The following is a 21,893-nucleotide window of genomic DNA, read 5'->3' as shown; positions in this document are numbered from 1 at the left end:
GTTAAGAAGGTAATTGTGTACATAAATTATGATCAAGTGGATCTAGAGTTTAAGTTGTCCCGCGACTGGGCGATTGGGCGATAAATATCGCGAGCTCTATCCGAGACAGGTCGAAAGAGGGTGGGCAGACGAGCCTCTCCATAAGACGCGGCTTTAGAACGGGGGGACGGAATACATAAAAGAGAAAGAAAAAAAATATGAATCTACAATGATTTATCAGAGTTGGTATCGTCCGCTGTCGTTGTATACACGAGACTTCCGTGACAGGAAGCCATTTTTCACGACGTTCACGAAGAATATTACTTGCGCCCGCCTGACGTTTTAATCGATCTGTAAATACTTATCGGCGATGGCGAATGAGATCTGGTTAACTCGATGGACGTATGAAAATAATTACGCGCGGCAGCAAACGAGGAAGATTGAACAAATTGAGCGAAAAAATGTTTAATTCCACATTTCCAGAGATCTGCGTTGGAAGTTAATGCAAAAAGTTAGCGCGCATCGCACGCGAGTCTGACATTAGTTTATGATAATTAAAGCAGCATCCATAAAATACAGCGGATATGCGTTGGAAATATATACAAAGGACAAAATCATTATCGATAAATTCATCGCGTTAAAATTCATCGTCGATAATTTCGGAAAAATTGGACACAAAATACGCGCGGTAGTAACGAAAGAATGACGATAATTCGGACCGCTTTCCAATTGGCGTTTCCCTCGACGTTTCCAAACTCCGCGATATTTCCCGTAATTCCGGCATGTGTATTCAAAATATTCTTTTTTTTTCCAACTACAATCTCGTACTCTTTTATAGAGTAGCGGCTCGTTGCACGAACGATTCGTTATTACGTGTGTCCCGGGTGCATCGTTGCGATCAATGCGAGCGCTCCGCTCGAGATGCACATAAATCGTGTGTCGCGTGCATGTAAACACACGGACGGACGAACGGACAGAGCTCGGTCGCTCGTGTATATGCGGAAGTATATTTGCGCTCACACATACACACCTCGCCGCCGCGCCGTCGCGAACCGGAACTACTTGAAACCGTCCGAGCAGGTGCTTCGTAAAAGCCACACATCGGCGTTTTGGCACGGTTTCATTCTGCCGAAAGGATAGGTAAAAGCAGGAAAAAGTCGAGGTGGATCGCTCGTTCGCCGTGAACGGCTGATTTACCGTCGACTTCGTGAGATTTATGAGAAACTCGCGCATCTGATGTCGTAATTCCGCCTGTAATCACGTGTCTTATAATTCGCCGGCGTGTAATTCCGTATAAAATACTAACTTGACTTATATCGATAATCTAACTTTAACTTATCACGTTTCATCACACGTGCTTCAAAATTTTAGTCAAGATCGCCGTAAAGATCGATCTCGCAGCGTCTTAACGTCCGGCATTACGTTCTTCGCGATTTTCTTTCGCTCTCGCTCGTCACGACTTCGTCTGCGCGCGAGCCGGTTCCGAGGAAAGATTCGTGCCCGCCCTCGGTTATCTATGCAATTCCAGCGTGGTCGCGATAAGTGCTCTCAGATTTACAGTTTAATGCACAACCGTCTTGCCCCGCGCTCGCGTTTCGCCCGCCACTCGCCTCTAATTACTCCGGGCCGAGGCTTCGGCCTTAATTGAAATACCGAGTCCCCTTGCTAACGTTCGCCCGAGAGCCTGTCGTGGCGCCGGGCGCCGTTGTGAAGTATCGGTGCAAAATATTCAATCTTGTAACAGTCAGCACGATTACCGCTCTCGAGAGGTTCATTCTTCAACTTGGCGTCCTCGCAAATCGCGATCACGCCAAAGTCAGAAAAGCAAATTATCCGCGCACACTCGACAAATCTTTTCTTTTGTCACTTTACTGATCGTACTTTTGACATTACTGTATTATTAAATCAATTACATTATCAATGACATTTCTCCGACAATCGTCGAGAATAATGGCTTCCTTCCAAGTCGCCTTACATGAAAACTATTGATTTTCAACGGCGACGACATCATATCAGCCGACGATATCAAATATCGATCTTAGAGAGATATAAACTTTATCTGCGATTCGTGTCTTCGTCGATCGCGTCATTTCCCTGCAGACGAACCGCTTTCTTCGCGCCCCTTCCGCGCGCATATATCCGTCACAAAAATGAATTCACGAAATCTGCTCCCTGACATATAAAAGAATATCCCCCTCCCCCTTTCGCCTCTCCCGATCCGACCGTCTACGCGGCCTCTTCGTCTTCTCCTCGTCGTAGCAGGGAAACGCGAATCCCGGCGTTTCTCATAAAGTCGCGAGCTGGCGCGTAATCGCGGGTATATTAAAGCGCGAGAAGATCAGCGTGGGGAAGATTCCGCGAAATATAAGGAGAATTCCGCCGACGAACACTCGCACACACCGTATAAGCGCGGTATGACGAGCGTCAAACGAGAATCCGCACATCCGCGAGTAGCGTCTCGAAAATGATACGTGCCATGTCCCCGCGAGACCGCGAGGGGCCCGGTAATTTTTTCGCGGTGTTGAGAAGGCGAGCTGTATATAAAAATCATTAGTAATCCGCCGCGGAGGATAGAAGAACACAGGTGATTTTTAATTAACGCATGCTGCAAAAATTCCGCGAAAAAATTCTGTATATCTCATTTGTCGGCTTATCTATGCACGCTCGTCATTTTCGTTTGTCCTAATATTATGCAATAGCACAGCGATGTCTACGAGGCTTCTGCACTTATCGTGAATGTATAATGCGATATACATACTCGGCTGATCGTTCCGTGCAAGGCACAGAAATAGCGGTCGATGGATGAGAAGATTGTAGGTTATTTCCCTGGCATAATATTAGCAACCGTGTCGTGCGCTTCTTTCTTTGTCCGACAACATTCAGACATTTAGATAATGACGCGGACTGGCGCGTCATCGCGATATCACTTTGACGTAGCGTTCGCGGAAGCGATTAGCTGTAATTTCTATCACTCGATATCGACTCCAAGAATATCTCTCATTAGACCTTCCGATGAAAAGAGGGAAACGTGGACAATCGACGTTCCCGTCGTAATTTCAAACCTTTTTGCCGGAGCGTCGTCGTGTCGTGTAACGTGAACGAGAAAGGCGGTTGGTTTCTTCGCGTATGTCGAGAATTCGGTGTCGAATTCGTTTTGTGTCTCCCTTCGACGTTTCCGCGATGTCGAGTAACGGAAGCGTACGTTCGGTCAGATGAAGGATGACACTGAAACTATGAAAGTCACCGACCTTTCGGCGGAAGGTTTCCGCGGCAAAACCAAGTCCGAGTCGTTCGTTCGCGCGAGTTCGCCGAAGAAACGTGAATCGATGAAAACGAGATGAACGACGCGGCGGGCATAAGTCGAGAAGAGAATTACGTTTTTTTTTCTTCTTCTTTTTTTACGCCTCTCTCGTGTCGTGCACTCAATCTCCCAGCTTGCAAGAGTAGTAAACGCTTAATGCCGATGCCCGCCGCGCCGTCTTCCGTAGTAATTATTCGCCGCGCATCAAACTGAAAGAATTGTAACGCGGATAATAAAACTGCCTGGAACGAAGAATAAGATGTAAGCCGGGCAAGACGGGAGAAATGGCACGTCGCTTTTTATTGTCGACGTTCGCCGGTACGGCGTAAAAAATCTTTCCAAGGTGACGGTAAAAGAAATATGCGGTTTTTAAAAGCGCTAGCGCTTCACTAAAAAATACAGAGTGTGATAAATTTCATGTCAAATTTCGCTTAGCGACATGTTTATGAGGCGATTTTATTTTGTGTAATATTTTCAATTTGCGGCGTTGCATAACTTAAGACTTGATTCTCGTTATAATACAATGATGTGGCGCGTAATCATCGCTTTGATTTCGCGCAATTATTTATGACGTGAATTTATACAAGAGTATTAAAATGCGAATCGAAATGACACTATTTATGAGCCACCCAAGTAGTACGACCTTGCGCTCGATCAGACGGCGTTTAATGCGAGGAAAGTAAGTAATTCTTTCTTCTCCGACTTCCCTTCCGCTCCGCGTCATCTTAATATCGTGATATCTGAGTAAAGGAATTCTTCGAGCAGCTGTCGCGCCCGTACCGCGACATTATTCTCGGAACCTTCCTAAGTGAGGATATTAATCGCTGAGAAGTTACGCTTGACCGAGTTTCTTCGGGATAAATGAAGAGAATAGCATGTCTGTTGAATGTAATCACGTTTCATCGAACGCGCCGTCACTTTACATTATTTTTACTAATCAAATATTCGAGTATTTATTATTCGAGGCATACATGTTAAGCAATAACGAAGGCGATGAATATTCAGATAGATAAAGAAACTCGCCGTTATTTAAACTCGCATAATTGTGTACAGTCAATTAAAAAAAATAATAATAATTTTGTAATCAAGGGAACTTTTTGTAGTTTCCGCAATTATCCCCTCCTCACTTCGTAGCGGAGTAAGAAATTTATCTTCGCTCGACAAACAACGAATGTTTGGACACGCTTCAGTTTTGCGGAACGGGGCGAAGAAAAACATCGGATCGGCCTTCGCGTTTTCTGGGCCGATTCTTCCCAGTGTGCTCCGGCGAGTAGTAAACACTTTAGCGTGTTCCCGCGGATATGTTCGACAAACACGTTCCAATAAGCACTTTTATCTCAGCTTTTAACGATGAATCGTACTCTCGGCGGCAGTGGGGCGTGAATAACCGGAACCGGGCCTCTCGTACATACATGTATACGAGCGATTAAAAGCGATACGTTACGTCGCGCGAACTCGCCCGCACGAATGCTTTAATGAGAGTACCTAATGGGGAGGTGGACCTATATTGACATTCCGGCATACACACACATACACATACACAAAGATATACCCGGGAAAGTGATGCCGCGCAGACGAAAGTGGAATAATTCACCACGTTCGTATATTTACGCGAACGCCGTAAGCGAAAGCTTGCGATTATCATGTTACGCGCTTCTGATAATTATTCCTGTTCTCGTGAACTGCAAAATTATCCTTCACCGACTGTGAAAGCGAACGCTTTCTTCCCGTTTCGCGCGAAATGTAGACATTTTAATAATGTCCCTTACAAATCGCGGAGCGCAAGAAAGAACCTGTTCGAGGCACCTACCGCAATTTTTCTTTTCAGTTTCCGCTATTTCGAGAATTACTCGCATTGTCTCGTGGCTCGCCTTAACTTCTTCTCTACACGAATGCCATGAATAGAGACTTACCAATCCCGCGTTGCCTTCGCGACGAACTGTCTCTGGTTCTCCCTATCGATCGGCATGGAACGGTGATAGCGATGATCATCACAGTTGACAACTGAATGGCAAACAAGGCGGGTCTCGTTTCGGTCGAGGATCGTGAGGTTGTAAGACGACGCCAGGAGCCGGGAACCCATTCGATCCAAAGCCACCCACGATTTACCGGCCACCACCCAGGACGGAAACGCGCAATGCTGCGGTGGCTTTTCTGTAACGTGAAAAGATGGCCGTGAAGAGAGAGAATCCCCTATTTGTCGCCGTGGTTCTCTTCCGCGACGCAAATTTCGCAAATGTGTATTCATGATATTCTTCCCAATAAGAGGATTGAATCGGAATTATTTGCGAGTTCCCAAATATTTGTAACGCTCCTTCTCTCACGAACTTGCTTCTTTGTATATTTATCGTCCTCGTCTAACTACGTTAAATTTAGATTAAAACTTGAAAGCGCAGAACAATTATGGTTTAACAAACGAAAAAAATTGTACGCGTATTTAAACGGCGTTTCCACGAAAGTTTTGTCTCATTGGTATTCGCAATTATCGAAAATATTTTAGTGTTTTTTTTTTAAACTGAGACTCAAGATTGTAAAGTTGATTATCGCCGCAACGTCAACAGTTTAATTTCTGTAATTTTCATCTCCACATTGCAAATTCGGACGACTGTTAAATTCAAATGTAATTACGTGTCAAGAAATAGCTGCGGCTTTATTCTTAGGGAACGCTGTAACTCCGCTTCTAACGCAGTTATTTCAAACTCGAAATGCATAATATATACTGTAAGCTCGTTCCCGACTCTTTAAGTTCACGGGGTCCTCGAGCAGATAATCCGGCATAAGTAAACTTTGACCTCTCTTCTTCCTACGTCGCGTCGTAAACTTCGTTTCCAACGGCATGCCGGCTGTTTCCGGCGCATTATCAGGTTCTTGCACGCTTCGTCAAAGAATTTCGTCGAAAAAGGGGAAGGAGGGGGAGAGAAAATAGAAATCGGCCGGTATTCGACCGGTCCTCCATTCGGAATAATTCTGCGCTAATTACAGCGCACTTTTAACGGCGTTATATTCGTAACTAGCGTAATTATACGCGAGCGACATACGTCACACGCGAACGTGATGTATATTAACCAACTCATTAGCTTCATTAACACACTTACACACGCGCGTTGCATTACAACGCGTAATTCACGTGCGCATTGCATTGTCATTGTCGCTATAATGATGCGGAATTGTTCTCGCAATTACTGATAAAATATTAAAGTCGTATCGTTCGTGGAAATATTTAAAAAAACAAATCGTGAAAATTAGATCGATTGTAATTTTGTAATAATATACATTTGAAGAATATGAAAAACTATTAAAAACGTCGTACATAAGATGAAGTTACCACGTGCTGGCAACGGCGGCCGCTATACGTTGACGCAAATAATTTGCTATAAACGCGCGACAGCTCTGTCGCCGGCGAACAGTTATCCTGTCAATGGTCGATTGCTCACGGCCATCAATCACCATGCACCGTGGAATTAATGGACCGTTAAAAATGCACGAGCAACAAAGTATGCTGCGTGCGTGCTGCATACTCTGCGACTGCCAGCCTGCGTGCAACTAAAAGCTAATCGATAATTCAATCGGGTGTATGCGTGCGCCGTAACGCTATAGGTCGCCGAAATTGCGCTGCTTATCGCGTACGTCGCCGCGGATGATAAGGGAGAGGCATAACGATGGCGATAAAGAAACGGCCGGGTATCCACGTAATTGTTTCATTATGCGATCTATGTACCCGCGATATAATTATCTTCTTATGCGTATTTTCTACGTGATACGTGGAAAGAATCGCGCACTGGTTTCTATCTAATTAAAATTCCTATCTTGCCGGGGAAATTTTCAAATTTATGACAAAACTTGCATGCACGTTACATAATTTATAACAAAGAATTTTAAGTTATAATTAATAAGTTTCGGATTTTTGTTTCGCGCAAATTAATCTTCGCGCAAGATGATAGAGAATAAAACTAGTTTGATGCACTCGGTATTACGTCACGAGGCGTCTTCGACAAAGTGTTTCGCCAAACACGAATTATCGCAAGTACGCTAATAGCTTGGAATTTAAGTGCGAAGAAGAAACGCGAATTTTCTTTTTAACGTTTTATCGCAGTCTTGCGACGTAAGAGCATGCTGTGTATAACAAAATGCGTATTAAAATGAGTCACGCCCGCGGCGAAATGGAAGAAGAAACGTATGCTTTGTTTAAAGTAAATTACGCTCATCCTCTTATCTTCCTTTGCAGTCAGACCGCATGTAATGCCATTGCATTACCGCGAAAAGATTGCAATTCCACAGTGCGGCGGTTATTTGAAAACGGCAATCTAAAATGAAAATAGTATCTCCCGCGGAAAACGTTGCGGGAGTCCTCCGCATTAAATATGATTGTTCATACTGTAGCCAATTTTTTAATCGTCTCGTTGTACAAAGAAACTAGCTTCTGAAATATGGGACATGAAGATAAAAACTTTCTTAAAAACGACTCCCAATCAGATTTGCTCGAGAAAAGAATAACGATGCGAAACTTATAACAATACGGAATGCAAAGAGTGTGCGGGAATATGCAAAAATGTTTCAAAATCTAATATCTGTTTTACGATATATACTACTACTATTCCGATATTTCATAAATACGTATATATGCATTTCCACCGCGCGATGATATTCTGCGTTTTTCGCGTAACTGTATTTCTTCCGTTACTGTATATACTTGTTCTGGCTTTCTACTCTTCTCGCTTTATCACAATATTTTTCGCGAAAATTCTAAATGCACGGCAGTTTTCGAAACAACGTGTAAACCGCGTTTTGAAACTATCGCGATCTCTTCTTAGTGGAAAGATTAAGATATATATTTCGATTTATTATTTCTTTAAATATATCTTGCTCGAAGTTATCGTCAGCATCGTCGCATTTGCATACAATTCTTACGAACCGATTATAAGCGTGTACGGTGAAATAGTACAAGAAAGAATAAGAAAGGGACGTGAATTTACATATCGGCCAGATAGAATTTATCGCGCGTTGGCGAATAACGTTCTCTTCATCTAACGCGGGGCGGGCACTTCGGGGCGGGAAGCCCGGCGTAGCTCGAGATCCCGGGGCTAATCTGCTTCCTGGAAAGTTTAAATGGAAACGCGGTACCCGGTAGGGGGTTAACGAAACATCCGCGACGCCCGTGGTAAGGGCGCCGTTGAAAAATTTTTAAGCTGCTTAACGCTCGAGTTGAATTTCCTCTAGCAGCCGCGGCAGCGATTTCGAAATATTAAGCGGCAGCTTTGTCACTCCTCGATAACATGTCTGTCGATTGCGTGACGGACCGCGTATAATAAACGTATAAACGCAGCGATATTAATATAATGAGATAATAATAAAATAACATCCGAGATTCGTCGCGGTTGGAATGGAAAAATTCGAACGTGCCGAGCGAAAATCAAAAGCGGATAAACTGGAGACCCATTTGGCAGGTTTACTCGATAACGAGAGCTCACCGCGGAGCTCATCCTTCTTCACAATGAATATACTCAGTCATACCGATCGTCCCCGGCGTACATTTGCGTCCGTTCGACCGAGCCGCCCGCGCCCGTTCGTCGCCCTCAATATGGTTAACCGTGAATCCTGCGACAAGAGCGTCCCAAACCGGCAGGGCTACGTGTAGCTATGCGATACCGTGGAATACCCGAAGTACCTGGCGTTGACCACCGGACGAGGCCAACGCTAGTATGCCGGACAAGAATCCGATCTGGTGTCCGCAGGCACTCTCATAGTTTACGTGCTCTGTGCTCTCGTTCTCGGGACCTCCGCACGTACGGCGGCTCCGAGGTATACGCGCCGATCCGCCACCATTGCCTCTCATCGCTATATATCGATTAACAGCCCCTCGCGGAATTTCGATCGTTATATTCGATCTTACGCGTCTCGCGCGACGAACGCCGAAACGCGGCCAACTCGTCGCGCCGCGAGTGATCGCGATCGGCGCTATTCCAGGAAGTCGGACAATCCTTTTCTATTTTTTTTTTTAATTAATCTTTACGCATTTAGCGTTAAAATATATTAAAATAGTTTGTACACTTAACAGATAGCGAAAAATATATTCTTGGAAGATATTAAGAGACAGCGCTATTCCAGGAAGTCGAACAATCCTTTTCTAATTGCATTATATCTATTGCAAAATATATTAGAATAGTTTGTACGCTTAATAGACCGCGGAAAATATATTTTTCGAAGATATTAAGATTTACGTGTGGAGTTCTTAAAAAGAACGTAATAATAAAAAGATGGAGAGGACTCACTCTGTGTCATCTTGAACGTTCTGGCGGCCTCGCTGACGCTGATCAATCCATTGCAGGCGGCATCCGAGCTCTGCGCGAGGTTCCACGTGTTGTTCGATGGATTTGTGTAAATAAAGCATCTATAGCTCTCCTCGTCGCTTGTTTTACGATCGTTACGATCGCTGTGCAAACGCGCGACCATGTAATTTGTGCTGCCCTCCCTCCAATGAGCCAGGCACTCCAATTCTACGTCTAGAAAAACAAAACCGTTACAACTGCAAATTGGCATGTATCCAATAATAACCGTTGTTATACTTTTTTTTCGCTCTTTTTTCCCCTCCCCCCGTTTTATACCCGGGATACACGAGTGATCCGTTGATGTGTACATACACGGCCGTTGGGGCGCAAACGTTTACGGGGCTTTACAGAAAACATAAACTGCAGCGCGCGTTAGAGTTAGCCAGCTGACGGGGAGGTTTTCGCGAAGGTATATCAAAGCGAAACGAAAATTCGGTCGTGATTCGCTCCAGCCTACGCGCGACCCTATTAGTAACAGAGTCGTAAATAGAAGTTTATCGCCGCTGTGTCCCCGGATAAAGCTATCTGTAGAAGTTATAAACGGGGGTAAACGATATATGAATGTTCATGAAAACGCATTATACCATACGTATTCGCCGTACGCGGATCCGCGGGACGTGTGTTGCGCGCGATGCAGCGCCCGTGTATTCATTTATCCGCGTGCAGCGTATCGAGATAGACGATCGGGCACGGGCCGATGATAATTGCGCAAAATCGTTTGGACAAGCCCAGCAACAAATGGTAATTGACAAGGCCATTAATCATTCATTCCGAAGCCGCGAGCTTTATTGACCGTTACAGGCCTTGCGCGTCGTGTTAATTAATGTCAAAGCGGATGTTAACGTCACCGCGGGAACACCGCCGACGTCATAATTCCTTTTTACGTGGCCGAAATGCCGCGCGCGCCGTAACGACATGACGAGTCGACGAGTCGGAACACTTATTTCGCGTATAATTCGATCACACGGTAAATCTCGTTTCCCATAACCAGAATCAGTCCTCCGATATTTCTCCGCTCGCAATAATCAGGAGTTGCCATTTGTACGCATTTTATTGTGTTTCTTTTAATAAATTCATTTTTTTGCGATGGAAAGTCGACGAAAAATTCAAAATAAATTTAAATATTAAAATTTCGCGGGGGATAAAAACATAAATGAGAGAAAACTCGATGGCAATAAAGCTACGAATTGCAGTAACTTTACATTCGCGGCGCACTTAAAATTTTGCGTCAATGTATCGAGGCACTCTCGGCGAGCGCTTTATAAACTATAGATTGTGACGAATTAATTATGTTATACAATAACAAAATGTCACTAGGCAGTGATTGGACTCGCGCACGTTGTATAATAATTCATAATTGTTTAGGGTATTCACTTGACAAATTATGAGCGTTTGTAAACAGGTATAACACAATTGCCGTGTAAATGGATATTGCACAATGCATGTTGGTATAACAATATTATTTTATACATGGTATCTATTGTACGGCGCCCATTTGTTGTACGGTATCAAAGAATCCCGCAGAAAACGGGCAACGCCGTAATCAAATTTGTATAATCGTTTGCATTGCGCTGGAAAGAATATAAAACAGGATACGCGCGTTATCTCCAAATCTCCCGGCCAGATTTCCCGGCGCGCTCTTCGCTGCCCAATTATGACTTTCCGTTTTAAGCCCCACGATACACAAATCACAACGATTACTTGCATCACAATTATTCTTCAGGCTATCTAAATACTTAAGTCACGAATATGAGCATCCTCCCTGATATGATAAAATGAACGAAAAAAAGACATCTAAAGGTTAAATAGGCCGCGCACCGTGGTTGACATTCGATTTATCTGTGTGTAAAATGAGGTCGTCACATGTCAGCTCGATATAATGACACGGGGAGAATACTGACCCACGCTTTCGGACGAGTGAACGTTTGCGCACGCTTGGTAGCGCAGGAGCAGACGCGAGTCCTGCGTGCACGCTTCCGCCCGTGACCGCGGCGAATTGCACTCGCCCTCGCCCTGGCTGTACGTGAACTCCAAGGGACCCTTAATGGGACAGGGCAGCGGCGCTGCATTGGAGCGAAACAGAGAGACCAGAGTGGCGTCGCTGGTCAACGTGCCGCATTGGGTCAGCAGACTTGGTTCCGGTGAATCGCTCGTGCAATAAGCTAATAACAACAGCGAAACGTAACGTTGCATCGTCGTTCCTTGTAAATGTCACGACGAGGATGACGAGGATGACGAAACATAGGTACATTGGGTTTATTTCGTTTACTCAAAATAAAATTCCAAAGAAATTGCGATCTACGAGGAGGAAAGCTGCACCGAGATAACAGATAAAACGAGAAAGAAACTGGGACATAGATAAAAAGGAATAGCGATTTTGATGCTGATATTCTGATAATTAAGTTTCTTTTGCGAAAAGAAGAAATGAAAGAGAAACTAGACAAGAAAGAAGAAAAATATTAAAATAACGACATAATGTAAGATAATATATTTTATCAGGCACAAAGAAGACAAAAGATTTTAACGAGATTCAGTGATTCATAAGTTTTTACGATGCTCTGAATTAAAAAGCTAAACATCCTTTTTAAAGAACGGAACAGAATGTCATTTAAAATCTTGGTAATTAGCAATTTCCATGTCTTACTTTCTTTGTATTGCAGAACGTTGGCGTGTTGCGCGTGCATTACAATACACCGGTAACATCTGTACTTCCTGAAACAGAAACGGAAAAAATAGTTTTGAGTGTTATTTTATCTATATAGTTTTTATAAATTTCACCCATTTATATTACGAACTGAAATCAATAGAAATAAAATCTATGCTATATCGTTATATAGCTCCGCAATCTACTTTTTATGAAACACAAATCCGCCCACTGAAAGCGCGCTTTGAAAGAAGCTTCGCTTTTAAATGACAGCATCCAAAAAATTTAAAAAGCATATATTTTTTAATAATTTTCATACGTACGGATGATTCATACGCAAAACTGTATACGTAATTTAAGCAGAGAAAAATTGTGAAAAATCAGCGGATCATTTGTCAAGTATTAAGATAGATTTATACTTTATAATTGTCCGATATTCCACGTATATAAAAAAGAGTCCATTTCATAAAATTGTGAGAGAGCATATTTTATTCAACGTGTAATTACTTCGAACGATTTGTTTCAAACGCAGAGTATGCCGCGCGTTGTGCTTACGCCCGCTGTCGTTCCTCACCGCGGTGACTGTATTTACGTTGATTTCCGCTCTGGAAAAAGGTATAAACCATCGCGGGCCGTCCTCTATTTGAATACCGCGTAAATTTACAAACCAAATATCGAAGTAATTTCTGTCGCGCGCTGCGGTGGCGGCGGCGCTCGCGAATTTTGCTATCGCACTCGCAATGGACGCGGCGATTTCGCCGATTATCGTCCTTTTCAAAATGCACCGCTAAAGCGGATTAATATCGTTACAAGCCCGGAGCTGTCCCGGTGCGCATAGTAACAGATGCACTGGTGGCGGAGTGGCGATAGTAGCCGGAAACTATATCGGACTGACAGCCGGGAACAAAGGTAAACTTCGACTTAAGCCACCAAAGGGGAGAAAGAGAGAGAGAGAGAGAGAGAGAGAGAGGGAGAGAGGGTACCGGAGGGTTGGAAAGGGGTGAACCGGGAAAAGGGGTAGAACGGGAAACAGTAGAGAAGCTGCGAGAGAAGGTAAGTTGCGGACTCGGGCTAAGTAAGCAAGGTGCCAACTAGTAAGGACACAAGACAAGCTCCGAAAGTTTTAAGTAGCTATGCGATACTACTCGTTGGACTTCCCTCTCTCTCTCTCTCTCTCTCTCTCTCTCTCTCTCCTTTTCTTCCTCCCTCTCTCTTTCTCTCTCACTTATTCTAGCGACGTCATTATTGCACTGCGTTTGTCTTTTCGCTCATGCAGCCTTGTCCCTCACACGCGTGTCCCGATTTCTCTCAGCTCGTGGGAACTGGTTCAGCAACGACAGCGATCGATCGATAGGGAAAAATTCGATTTCAGACTAAAGTTAAAGCAGGAGTTGCGGGCAACTCTTAATGGGTTTTAAATCGTCGACGCAATCTCTCCATCGTCGCGGAAACGCATAAACGGTCCGCACGAACTCCGGCCGGCCATGATCCGAAAGTTACGAAGTTTGTTTGCACGTTTCGACGCAAGCTCGCGTCTCCGAAAACGATTCGGACCGCGGGCATCGTTCCGAGCGATCGTATTCCACAATGCGGGAGAGAGACCGCAACGGATAGCCTGGAAACGCAGCTGTTCGCAGTTAAATGCGGACGCCTTTGTCTGGAGAACGGAGGCGCTTTGTCAATAGAAATCGCCCCGCCGAAATTGTCATCACTTCGCGTGAGCGTTTCTCTAATGACTTTTCTCGCGGAGTTCTCTCGCACTACGATCACACACAATCTTCGTTTTTCATTATTATAAATTATAAATTTCCATAATTATAAATTTCGCTTTGTCGTCTTACCCGAAGACGACGTACGTGATTCGTTGCTTTCTCTCCAAACATTCAAACATGTTCGAGGGCGCTGCTCCATCCGCGCCCAAGTTTTCTCTCTCTTTGATAACTCACTTTCGCATCAGCGAGCTTATCGTCATCGTTGGCGTAGTAATGAAAATTTGTTCGATTTTTAAATATTTGCGATTCTCAGTGTTAAAAACCATTCTAATTCGAACCTTTCTTCCCTAAAGTAATAGTAATTAAACATTTATGAATCATGCAAATAATATTATAAAGATTCTGATATGTCACGGATTCCTCTTATAATACGTTACGTATAAATCACGATAAAGTTAATGACGGCGAACACTTGTGTGTTCGTCATAAACCATCTTGATTCCGCCGCTTGATCCAGTCACCTCGTTCGTTCCCCGCCGAACGTATTTACTTAATCGTCTTGCCAAATGGTTTATGTTAAGTCGAGTATTCGCATTTTAACGAGAGAGTCGCCGTTAAAGTCACCCCTTCCTCGACCCTCGACAATTCTGATGCTTCATCGCTCGATGAACTTCGCACTAATAACGCGAGACGAGAGACGAGAGACGAGACGAGATGAGAGATCGTTTCTCGTTCTTCCCGTTCATTCCTTCACCGTCTCTCGTCGGATAATATATATCTATATTAATATAAACCTGCCATGATCTTCCCATTACGCGTGAGTTATTAATGACGTGAATTATTAACACGAAAATTATCTCCGGGGAGTAAGCAACAATTTCAAATACGATATCGATCTCGCGTGCGCCACGAGATCCGCGGATAAGGGAATTTCGGTGAAGGATTAATAAACCCGCCTGATTCCGTCGTTATCTTGCACACGACGACTATATCTCAATATGTTAATTTGCAACGTCGATTTCCGCTCTCGCGCACGAAACTTTTGTTTCTTTTTGCATAAACGTCCCCGCTGTCTCCGTTCGTAATCCATACGTCGAATCGCGTTCCGTGTTTGTGTTTTAATCCGATCGCTACCCTGCACCGTTGGCGTCGAACATTTCAGAATGCAAATTCGTAATCTTCTGTTTTCACATGTTGACATCTTGCGTAAACATCCGGTACAGCGTAATCCACATATTCCATTCAGTTTCGCTCGTATCGGATTATCGCGAACCGCTGATATTACAGAGAGCGATAATAACTAGTTTTTATCTCGTCATTTTGTGAATAACGGAAACGTGGCGGGGGTGACGTTGCGGAAATAATCCTCCACTGTCGTTCAAACTTACAATTAGCATGTAAATTTTTTTCGAATAAAAGAAGAAGGAAAGGATATTTCGGAAGAACGTTTGAAACGATTCCGAATGCGATTCCGAACAAAGACCAAGAAGAGATAAAGAAGAAACGGAGTATCCTAATGCATCATGATTAGCCAAGATAAAAACATAGCGGAGGGCTGAGTCTCGTCGAAGTATCAAGATCCAAATTGCCGATCACGGGGCAACGATACTATTTGCATTGTCTAATAGCTGGATAGCGTGCGAAGGGCGCGCGTTAACCTCAGTTTTACCCTCTCTCTCTCTTTCGAGGAGCGTCTGACACGGTCTCGCTCGCCAAAACCCGTTTCCCGGAGCATGGTTTATTGATTTCTCTAGTGCGTAAATACGTGGCATGGCACTCCGCTAACGACGCCCACGAGAGAGCATTGCGACGCGAACGAACGCGTACAACCGCGTCGCCGAAAGCAACGTTTTCATAAATTATCGTTCGGTCCCCGGCGTCCTCGTCGAGAGAGGGTGCGGTGAACTTTTTGGCCACGCCGTTACGATCATTATCCGCAAATTGTCCGCAGAGGTTGGAAATCAGACCAGAAATGGATCGTAAACGAGACCGCGAAGAGAATCTGCAAACAATTTAAAACTATTGCGCGATTTCGAAAATTAGGTGCTCAACATCGCAGAATCGAATGCGATTAAATTCGTGTCAATTAGCGTTCGTTCCATGTATCGATTTTACAAATTACGTATAAATATGTAAAAAATCAATCTTTAACTCAAATATAATTTTTTTCCACGCAATATATTTATATCTCTTGTTCTAGCAATAATATACTAGATACGTAAATATATAGCAACGGTTCGTGAGATTAAATTGGTTCGCGTTAATTTTACTGAATAAAGTACATTGCGTCGCGTGTGTTCAATATTCAACACCCCGCAAAACAGGGCAAAATTAGTAACACAAAGATAACACAGCGGGTACGAAGTGGAAACGTTGTAGACCAGCGCAAGTGCGTAAATACCGAGGAGATTCTTCGCGGTAAGGTTGTTACACAAAGCGGCGAAAATGAACCGCCCGCGAAACAAAAGCAATCTGTCCATACATTATCACCTCGCGGTATCTGCAATGAGATCTTTTAAATGGGTTATACCCGGCGTTAACTGGGTACCACATACACACACACACAAACACACACATACACACATGTAATTTTCACGCAATACATTTTATCTAGTGGTTATATTACCTCCCGTTCTTGCGCCGATGCGCGTCTCCTGCGATGACTATGGTTCGATGAACGCAATTAAATCTGCTTATCGTAAACATAATTAAATCACATTTACTTATATTATGATTAAACTGCACGTGCCCCTTTTATAAATTCAATTTTCGAAAAGTGCTACGTTAATTTACGTTTGCAAAGCCGCTTAACTTTTTTGGAAAACCTATTTCTTTAGATTGATATTTCTCTTCAGTAAGTAGGGTTTTTCGTTTATTAATAAATATAAACTGACGCTCGCATTTAATGTCGGCAAGCATTTATCTGCGCTAAATGTAACGCAATGCCGCGTTTAAACAAATCTTATGCTCGTATTTCTGCCCAAGTGTCCAGATCCAACGAGCACACGTTTACACATGAAAACAACATTGTTTTGAACAATCACGGAGGTACGCAAATTTATTGTGGAAGGCGGATTACGAATATCGACGTTGTGACCCGGTTTACGCTACCCACGGTGTCACATACCACTTAAATGCCTATATACACGCATACGCACACGCATAAACACACGCTCATCGTTCGGGGGGAGAACTAAAGCTCGTGAGCTTAAACTTAGGTGCCAACCAATCACGGCCGCCGAACTGACATAAAGCCAAGGCTTTGAGCTCGAATTAAATTTTAAGCGAGAACGTAGCCCGCAGCGTCACGCATCGCAACGGGTTATCTGCGCTGATAACGCGAGACGGCGCGATGTTGCGGGAATAAATGCATGCGCTATCGAAGAAAACTTCCGAGAAGTACGAGATATCTCCGCGCGGATCTTTCGTTAACATTATATTCGTTAATATTAATATAAACAAGCGTATCGTAATAATAAGAATATTTTTAAATCTAAAAAGTATTAATAATAAAAACGCAGTAATTAGCATTTTTATTCCGTTTTTCGTTGCGTTATGAAATATATAATTTTTACCTAGAATACAAATAATATGTTTTGTAATATATTCCTGTAGACTGTGTAAATCTTTTAATATAAATGTTAAATTGATAACAGGATCGCGAACCAAGCCAGCGTTTATTGTAATGACGATCGATAAAATTCTACGAGGCGGCATTAAGCTCGGACTTCCCTCATTGCGATTGGAGCGTGAACTTGCGCGAAGAAATAATGAAGTAACAAAATCGCGAATCTACGACTTGAACGGTGACTTCTCGTCGCGCCGTTTCCTGCCGAGAAAAGCGGAAACTTTTTCACGGGAGCTTACGACATTACGAGAAGAAAGTTTCGGCGTCTACGAGGAGTTCTCAGACAGGGAATGTGGATCACGTAGATCAAAGGCATACAATGTAAGATACTCCCGATGTATGACGGAGAAACACTTTTCGAAATTGATGCGCTTATTCTCTGTGAAAAAAGCCGATTTATTCTGGTTTGTCTACCGTAACCGATCACGAAAGTTCATGCGATGTAATGCAAACGCGTACGTAGATTCCAGAATTTTACCGCTATTTAAAACGTTGTAATCCAACTGATAAAATTTTAAAACTATGATACCAATTAAAAAATGAGCGTAACGGTCTAACATAGTAAAATATTACTTTGCAGTAGGTACTACAAAAATATTTAGATATTTATACCGTGAATTCAGTTAAAATTAAGTGCGCTACGAATGCAATGGAAATCACAAGTCATTCCGTCGTGTGCGGGCTCTTTTGAGAAATTTCTAAAACCACCATTTGATGAAAGAAAGACAAGGTTGAATCCAGTAATATTTTAATCATTATGCGGGATTTGTTTAGGAAAGGGGTAGAGGAGACACGTGCGGTTCTGTGTGTAAACGCACCTGAATTCGAAATCACGTACACGTTAAGCTCGCGAGAGCTTATATAGTGACAAAACAAATTCGCGCTTTCAGCCCTGTATATTATCTGGCGTGTTTGCTAAAACGTGAATTTATTCATGTCCGGACGAGATTAAAAAAGGAGTTTCTCCGCTTTCTTGTTTCCGCCGTAAATTATGCAATTGTGTACCTCGTCGTTTCCGCGTTTCTGCGAGACAGAATTTTTTGACGCAGGAAGGAACTATAACTTTTTAAAGCAGGTATAAACGATTACGCGAGCAATACATTTCTACGCGAGCACGACCGCCATTTGTTAAACGCGACCGGACAAAACGGCCGCGTTTCGTGTATAATGTTCTTCGCGTTTTTCGCCAAAACATAAATTTCCCTGCGTATAGGCTCGCTTCCCTCTCATCGGGCAAATAAAAGCCCCGGCCGCCGAACATAAAGAACGACCGGTTCTGGCTGGTTTCATTGGCCGACATTCTCATCCTCATGTAATATAATTTAGGAACGAATATTTTTAGAAAAGAGAGACAGCAAAAAGACACGTACTCGTGTACGTGTCAAGTGTCAATGCAAATTTATCACAGTCACCGTAGAATCATTTCCATAAATTTCGTGAGTAAAAGGACTCTAATTTTGATACATCCTCTCTGTAATATATTTTTCGCAATTCTTTTTAATGTGAAAAAATTATAAGAATTATTAATTTAAAAAAATCGATATTATCAGTATTTATTAATTCTCCTACACTACTTTAATTTATTCTGTATTCGTTTTCGGGTCCTGGACATAAAAAAAGAAATATATAGCGGTATAAAATATAGATACTGCGATTACCGCTGATGGGATTGGATCGACTAAATGGATTCGCGTAAAATGTGGTAAAGGCAGAGTTAAAAAGTCACTCGCGGCATGGCAGTTCTAATTTCTCTCGACGCCGAGTCAACAGGAGAAGCGGGACGCATGTCGGCGTGCATGGCGTTCCGGTGCATCCGAAAATACACACGGCGACACGTAGTCTGGGTCGGCCGTCTGGGTTGACCGAATGCCCGGCGACCTCGTTCGGCAAGATATCACTGAATCATGAGTGCCAGGCTCGAATCGAATGTCGTTACGTGCGTTCGTGGCGGTATCCGGTATGTGTACGCGGCTCTCGACTCTGCTTCACACAGTCCACAGGATAAAATAGAACGGCCAGAAAAAAGCACAACTAGAGAAAGAAAGAGAGAGAGAGAGAGAGAGAGAGAGAGAGAGAGGAGAGAGAAACAGAGATAGACGAGATAGAGAAGGGGTAGCGGGGAGGAAGAGGAGAAGAGAGGTAGGTTTAGTATCACGGTTGCCGTGTGCGGGCACAATTTGGAAACCCGATATCTCAGCCGCGGACGCGGTTGTAACGTCGAAAACCTATTACGTTACAAAGCCGCGTCGTATGCGAAACCGAAATAATTCACGCGCGAGTCGATGCGATGGCCACCAAACCGAATGCGCAACCCGGCAGACTGTTATGTACCTTCCCGCGCGACGCGCGCTCGCTGGCTACTATTTCGAGTATCATTGATCGATCGATGAAATATCTATCGATATTTGGCGGGCGAAAAGTTACAGTGAATGCGCGGTGGTTCGCGCGAGAAACTATTGTCTTTATCGCAGCGACATCGTGATCCGAACCGTTCTCTTGCCGCGCTTGCTCGTGCAGAGAAAAAGTTATAGGCCATGATAGAGAGTTATACCATTATATTACTCAAGTGCACTTAAGATATAAATAATTTTGTCAAAGATACGTATATATAAAAGCATTAACCCATAAACGTCAATAAAACGCCAATAAATAATTATGTCGATAACACGTTGAGACTAACGATCATGATGAATAAATAGTTTGCTATTTTCTGCACTGCCGTTTCACTCAACGAAATCTCACGTACAAGTTAATTTTTAATAATTCTCAGAATGTATACAATAAAACGATGTTAGACTATTTATATTTCAATTTGCGTAAAATCTGCAGCAGAAGTTGAACATTCGGTTAAATATTAAAAAATGTATACATCTCTCATTTCTCTTTAAACGTTTAAATATTTATTTCTAGCAAATGGAGAATGCCCGCTTGGGATTGAGGGATAATTAAAAAATAAATTCATTGAGAGAAACTCAGCAAATGACGGTAGATAACATATTTTTAAAACATAATTCTCATTTTCTTTTTTCATTTTAATAAGTAAATTATAAAAAATATTTCAGCCAAGCACGTAACACTGAAAAGCATTAATATCTCTCTCAAATTATTTATTTCTCTTCAGTCGGAAGTATTCCTACCGGTTGTTGTAATCGCACAGTAGCTCATAATTCAAGCGAATGACTGATCTCCTGCATATTTGATCGTACTTCTTCAGACTACTTGTAGAACGAGAACAAAGCGAGCGTGGCATGCGCGCAAAAGAGGAACGGGGGAAAGAAGAAGGATGGAAATCCGAGGATGTTACGACCGGCCGCAGGCATCGATGTAACGTCGAAAACCTATCGCGTTACAAAGGCACGGTGCACATGGAAATCGAAATAATTCACATAGTTTTGTTTTGGCGAGCACGCAAATACGCAATACGGACGATTCGACGTTTCTACGCGACCGCGAAAGGGGTAGAGATATGGGGAAGCGCGATAGAGGGATGGCGGGAAGAGAAATTTGTTTTCCTGGAGCACCCTTTGTGTGAAAACAAAAATGAGTCGGTAATGCCAGTCCAATTTTGAAACGCGAGACGCGGAATGTAAATTACCGCGGTGCATTCGGCAAAATTTTCGAGACAGTCCATACTTACGCTACTGCAAAAGTATAAGTGATACAACATGACAAATGTATGTAACGTAAGAGAGAAAAGTCAGAGCGCGGAACAACGCGAATAAAGAAGTCTGCAACGATAAACAACTATACATTATCAGCGTTCGCGCGTTTTCACGGTGAAATCGATCGTCCGTGGTGCGAACATTACGTAAACAACCTCACGTATCGTATTCATGTATCCGTATAAATCCGAAAAAATGCGGGTTCTTCTTCGGCGAGTTACCATCGCGGGCGTTATAAAGTTCGCGGAAAAAAAAAGAATCTATTAACGAGGTAGAGGCCGCGCGCTCCCGATGGGATCACAATTAAAAAGCTTCCGCCTCCCGGCCGACCCGCCGCGCACCGCCGCCCCGTTCGAGGACTAATTTCGCCGCGAGTTTTATTATATCCTCTCTCTTTCTCACTCTTCCTTTTTCTCCACCTCAGCGCAACTCATTACGGACCTTATGCCTACACGCGCACAAATTGCGAAAAAGTTCCGCTCGGAAGAAGCGCACGGCGGAGTAACGATGTCGAACATTAGCGAATGGAAACGCTTTTTTTTTTTTTGCGGAGAATCGATTTGCCAATTCGTCGTCCCTGTGTTTTTCCCCATGTCTGGCAGATATTTAACTACCGTTCAAAATTTTCTATTGGATCTCAA

The 21,893-nt window shown here is 43.3% G+C and overlaps 1 protein-coding gene across 2 annotated transcripts in view; it reads right to left on the bottom strand.

Moving 5' to 3' along the window:
- The window catches only part of LOC139811237 (uncharacterized), a 226,446-nt gene that overhangs the window by 24,037 nt on the left and 180,516 nt on the right, over positions 1-21,893 (bottom strand). For both annotated transcript variants that reach the window (XM_071775397.1, XM_071775398.1), the window contains 4 exons: positions 12,251-12,318; positions 11,508-11,768; positions 9,550-9,780; positions 5,194-5,434 (listed from right to left, as the gene is read on the bottom strand). In XM_071775397.1, the coding sequence (XP_071631498.1) occupies positions 5,194-5,434; positions 9,550-9,780; positions 11,508-11,768; positions 12,251-12,318 (801 nt within the window). The remainder of the gene's footprint in view (positions 1-5,193; positions 5,435-9,549; positions 9,781-11,507; positions 11,769-12,250; positions 12,319-21,893) is intronic.

This window comes from Temnothorax longispinosus, chromosome 4, assembly GCF_030848805.1.
Source record: "Temnothorax longispinosus isolate EJ_2023e chromosome 4, Tlon_JGU_v1, whole genome shotgun sequence".
NCBI lineage: Eukaryota > Metazoa > Arthropoda > Insecta > Hymenoptera > Formicidae > Temnothorax > Temnothorax longispinosus.
Note: the sequence above shows the minus strand (reverse complement) of the source record. Positions and strands in the feature narration are given on the sequence as shown.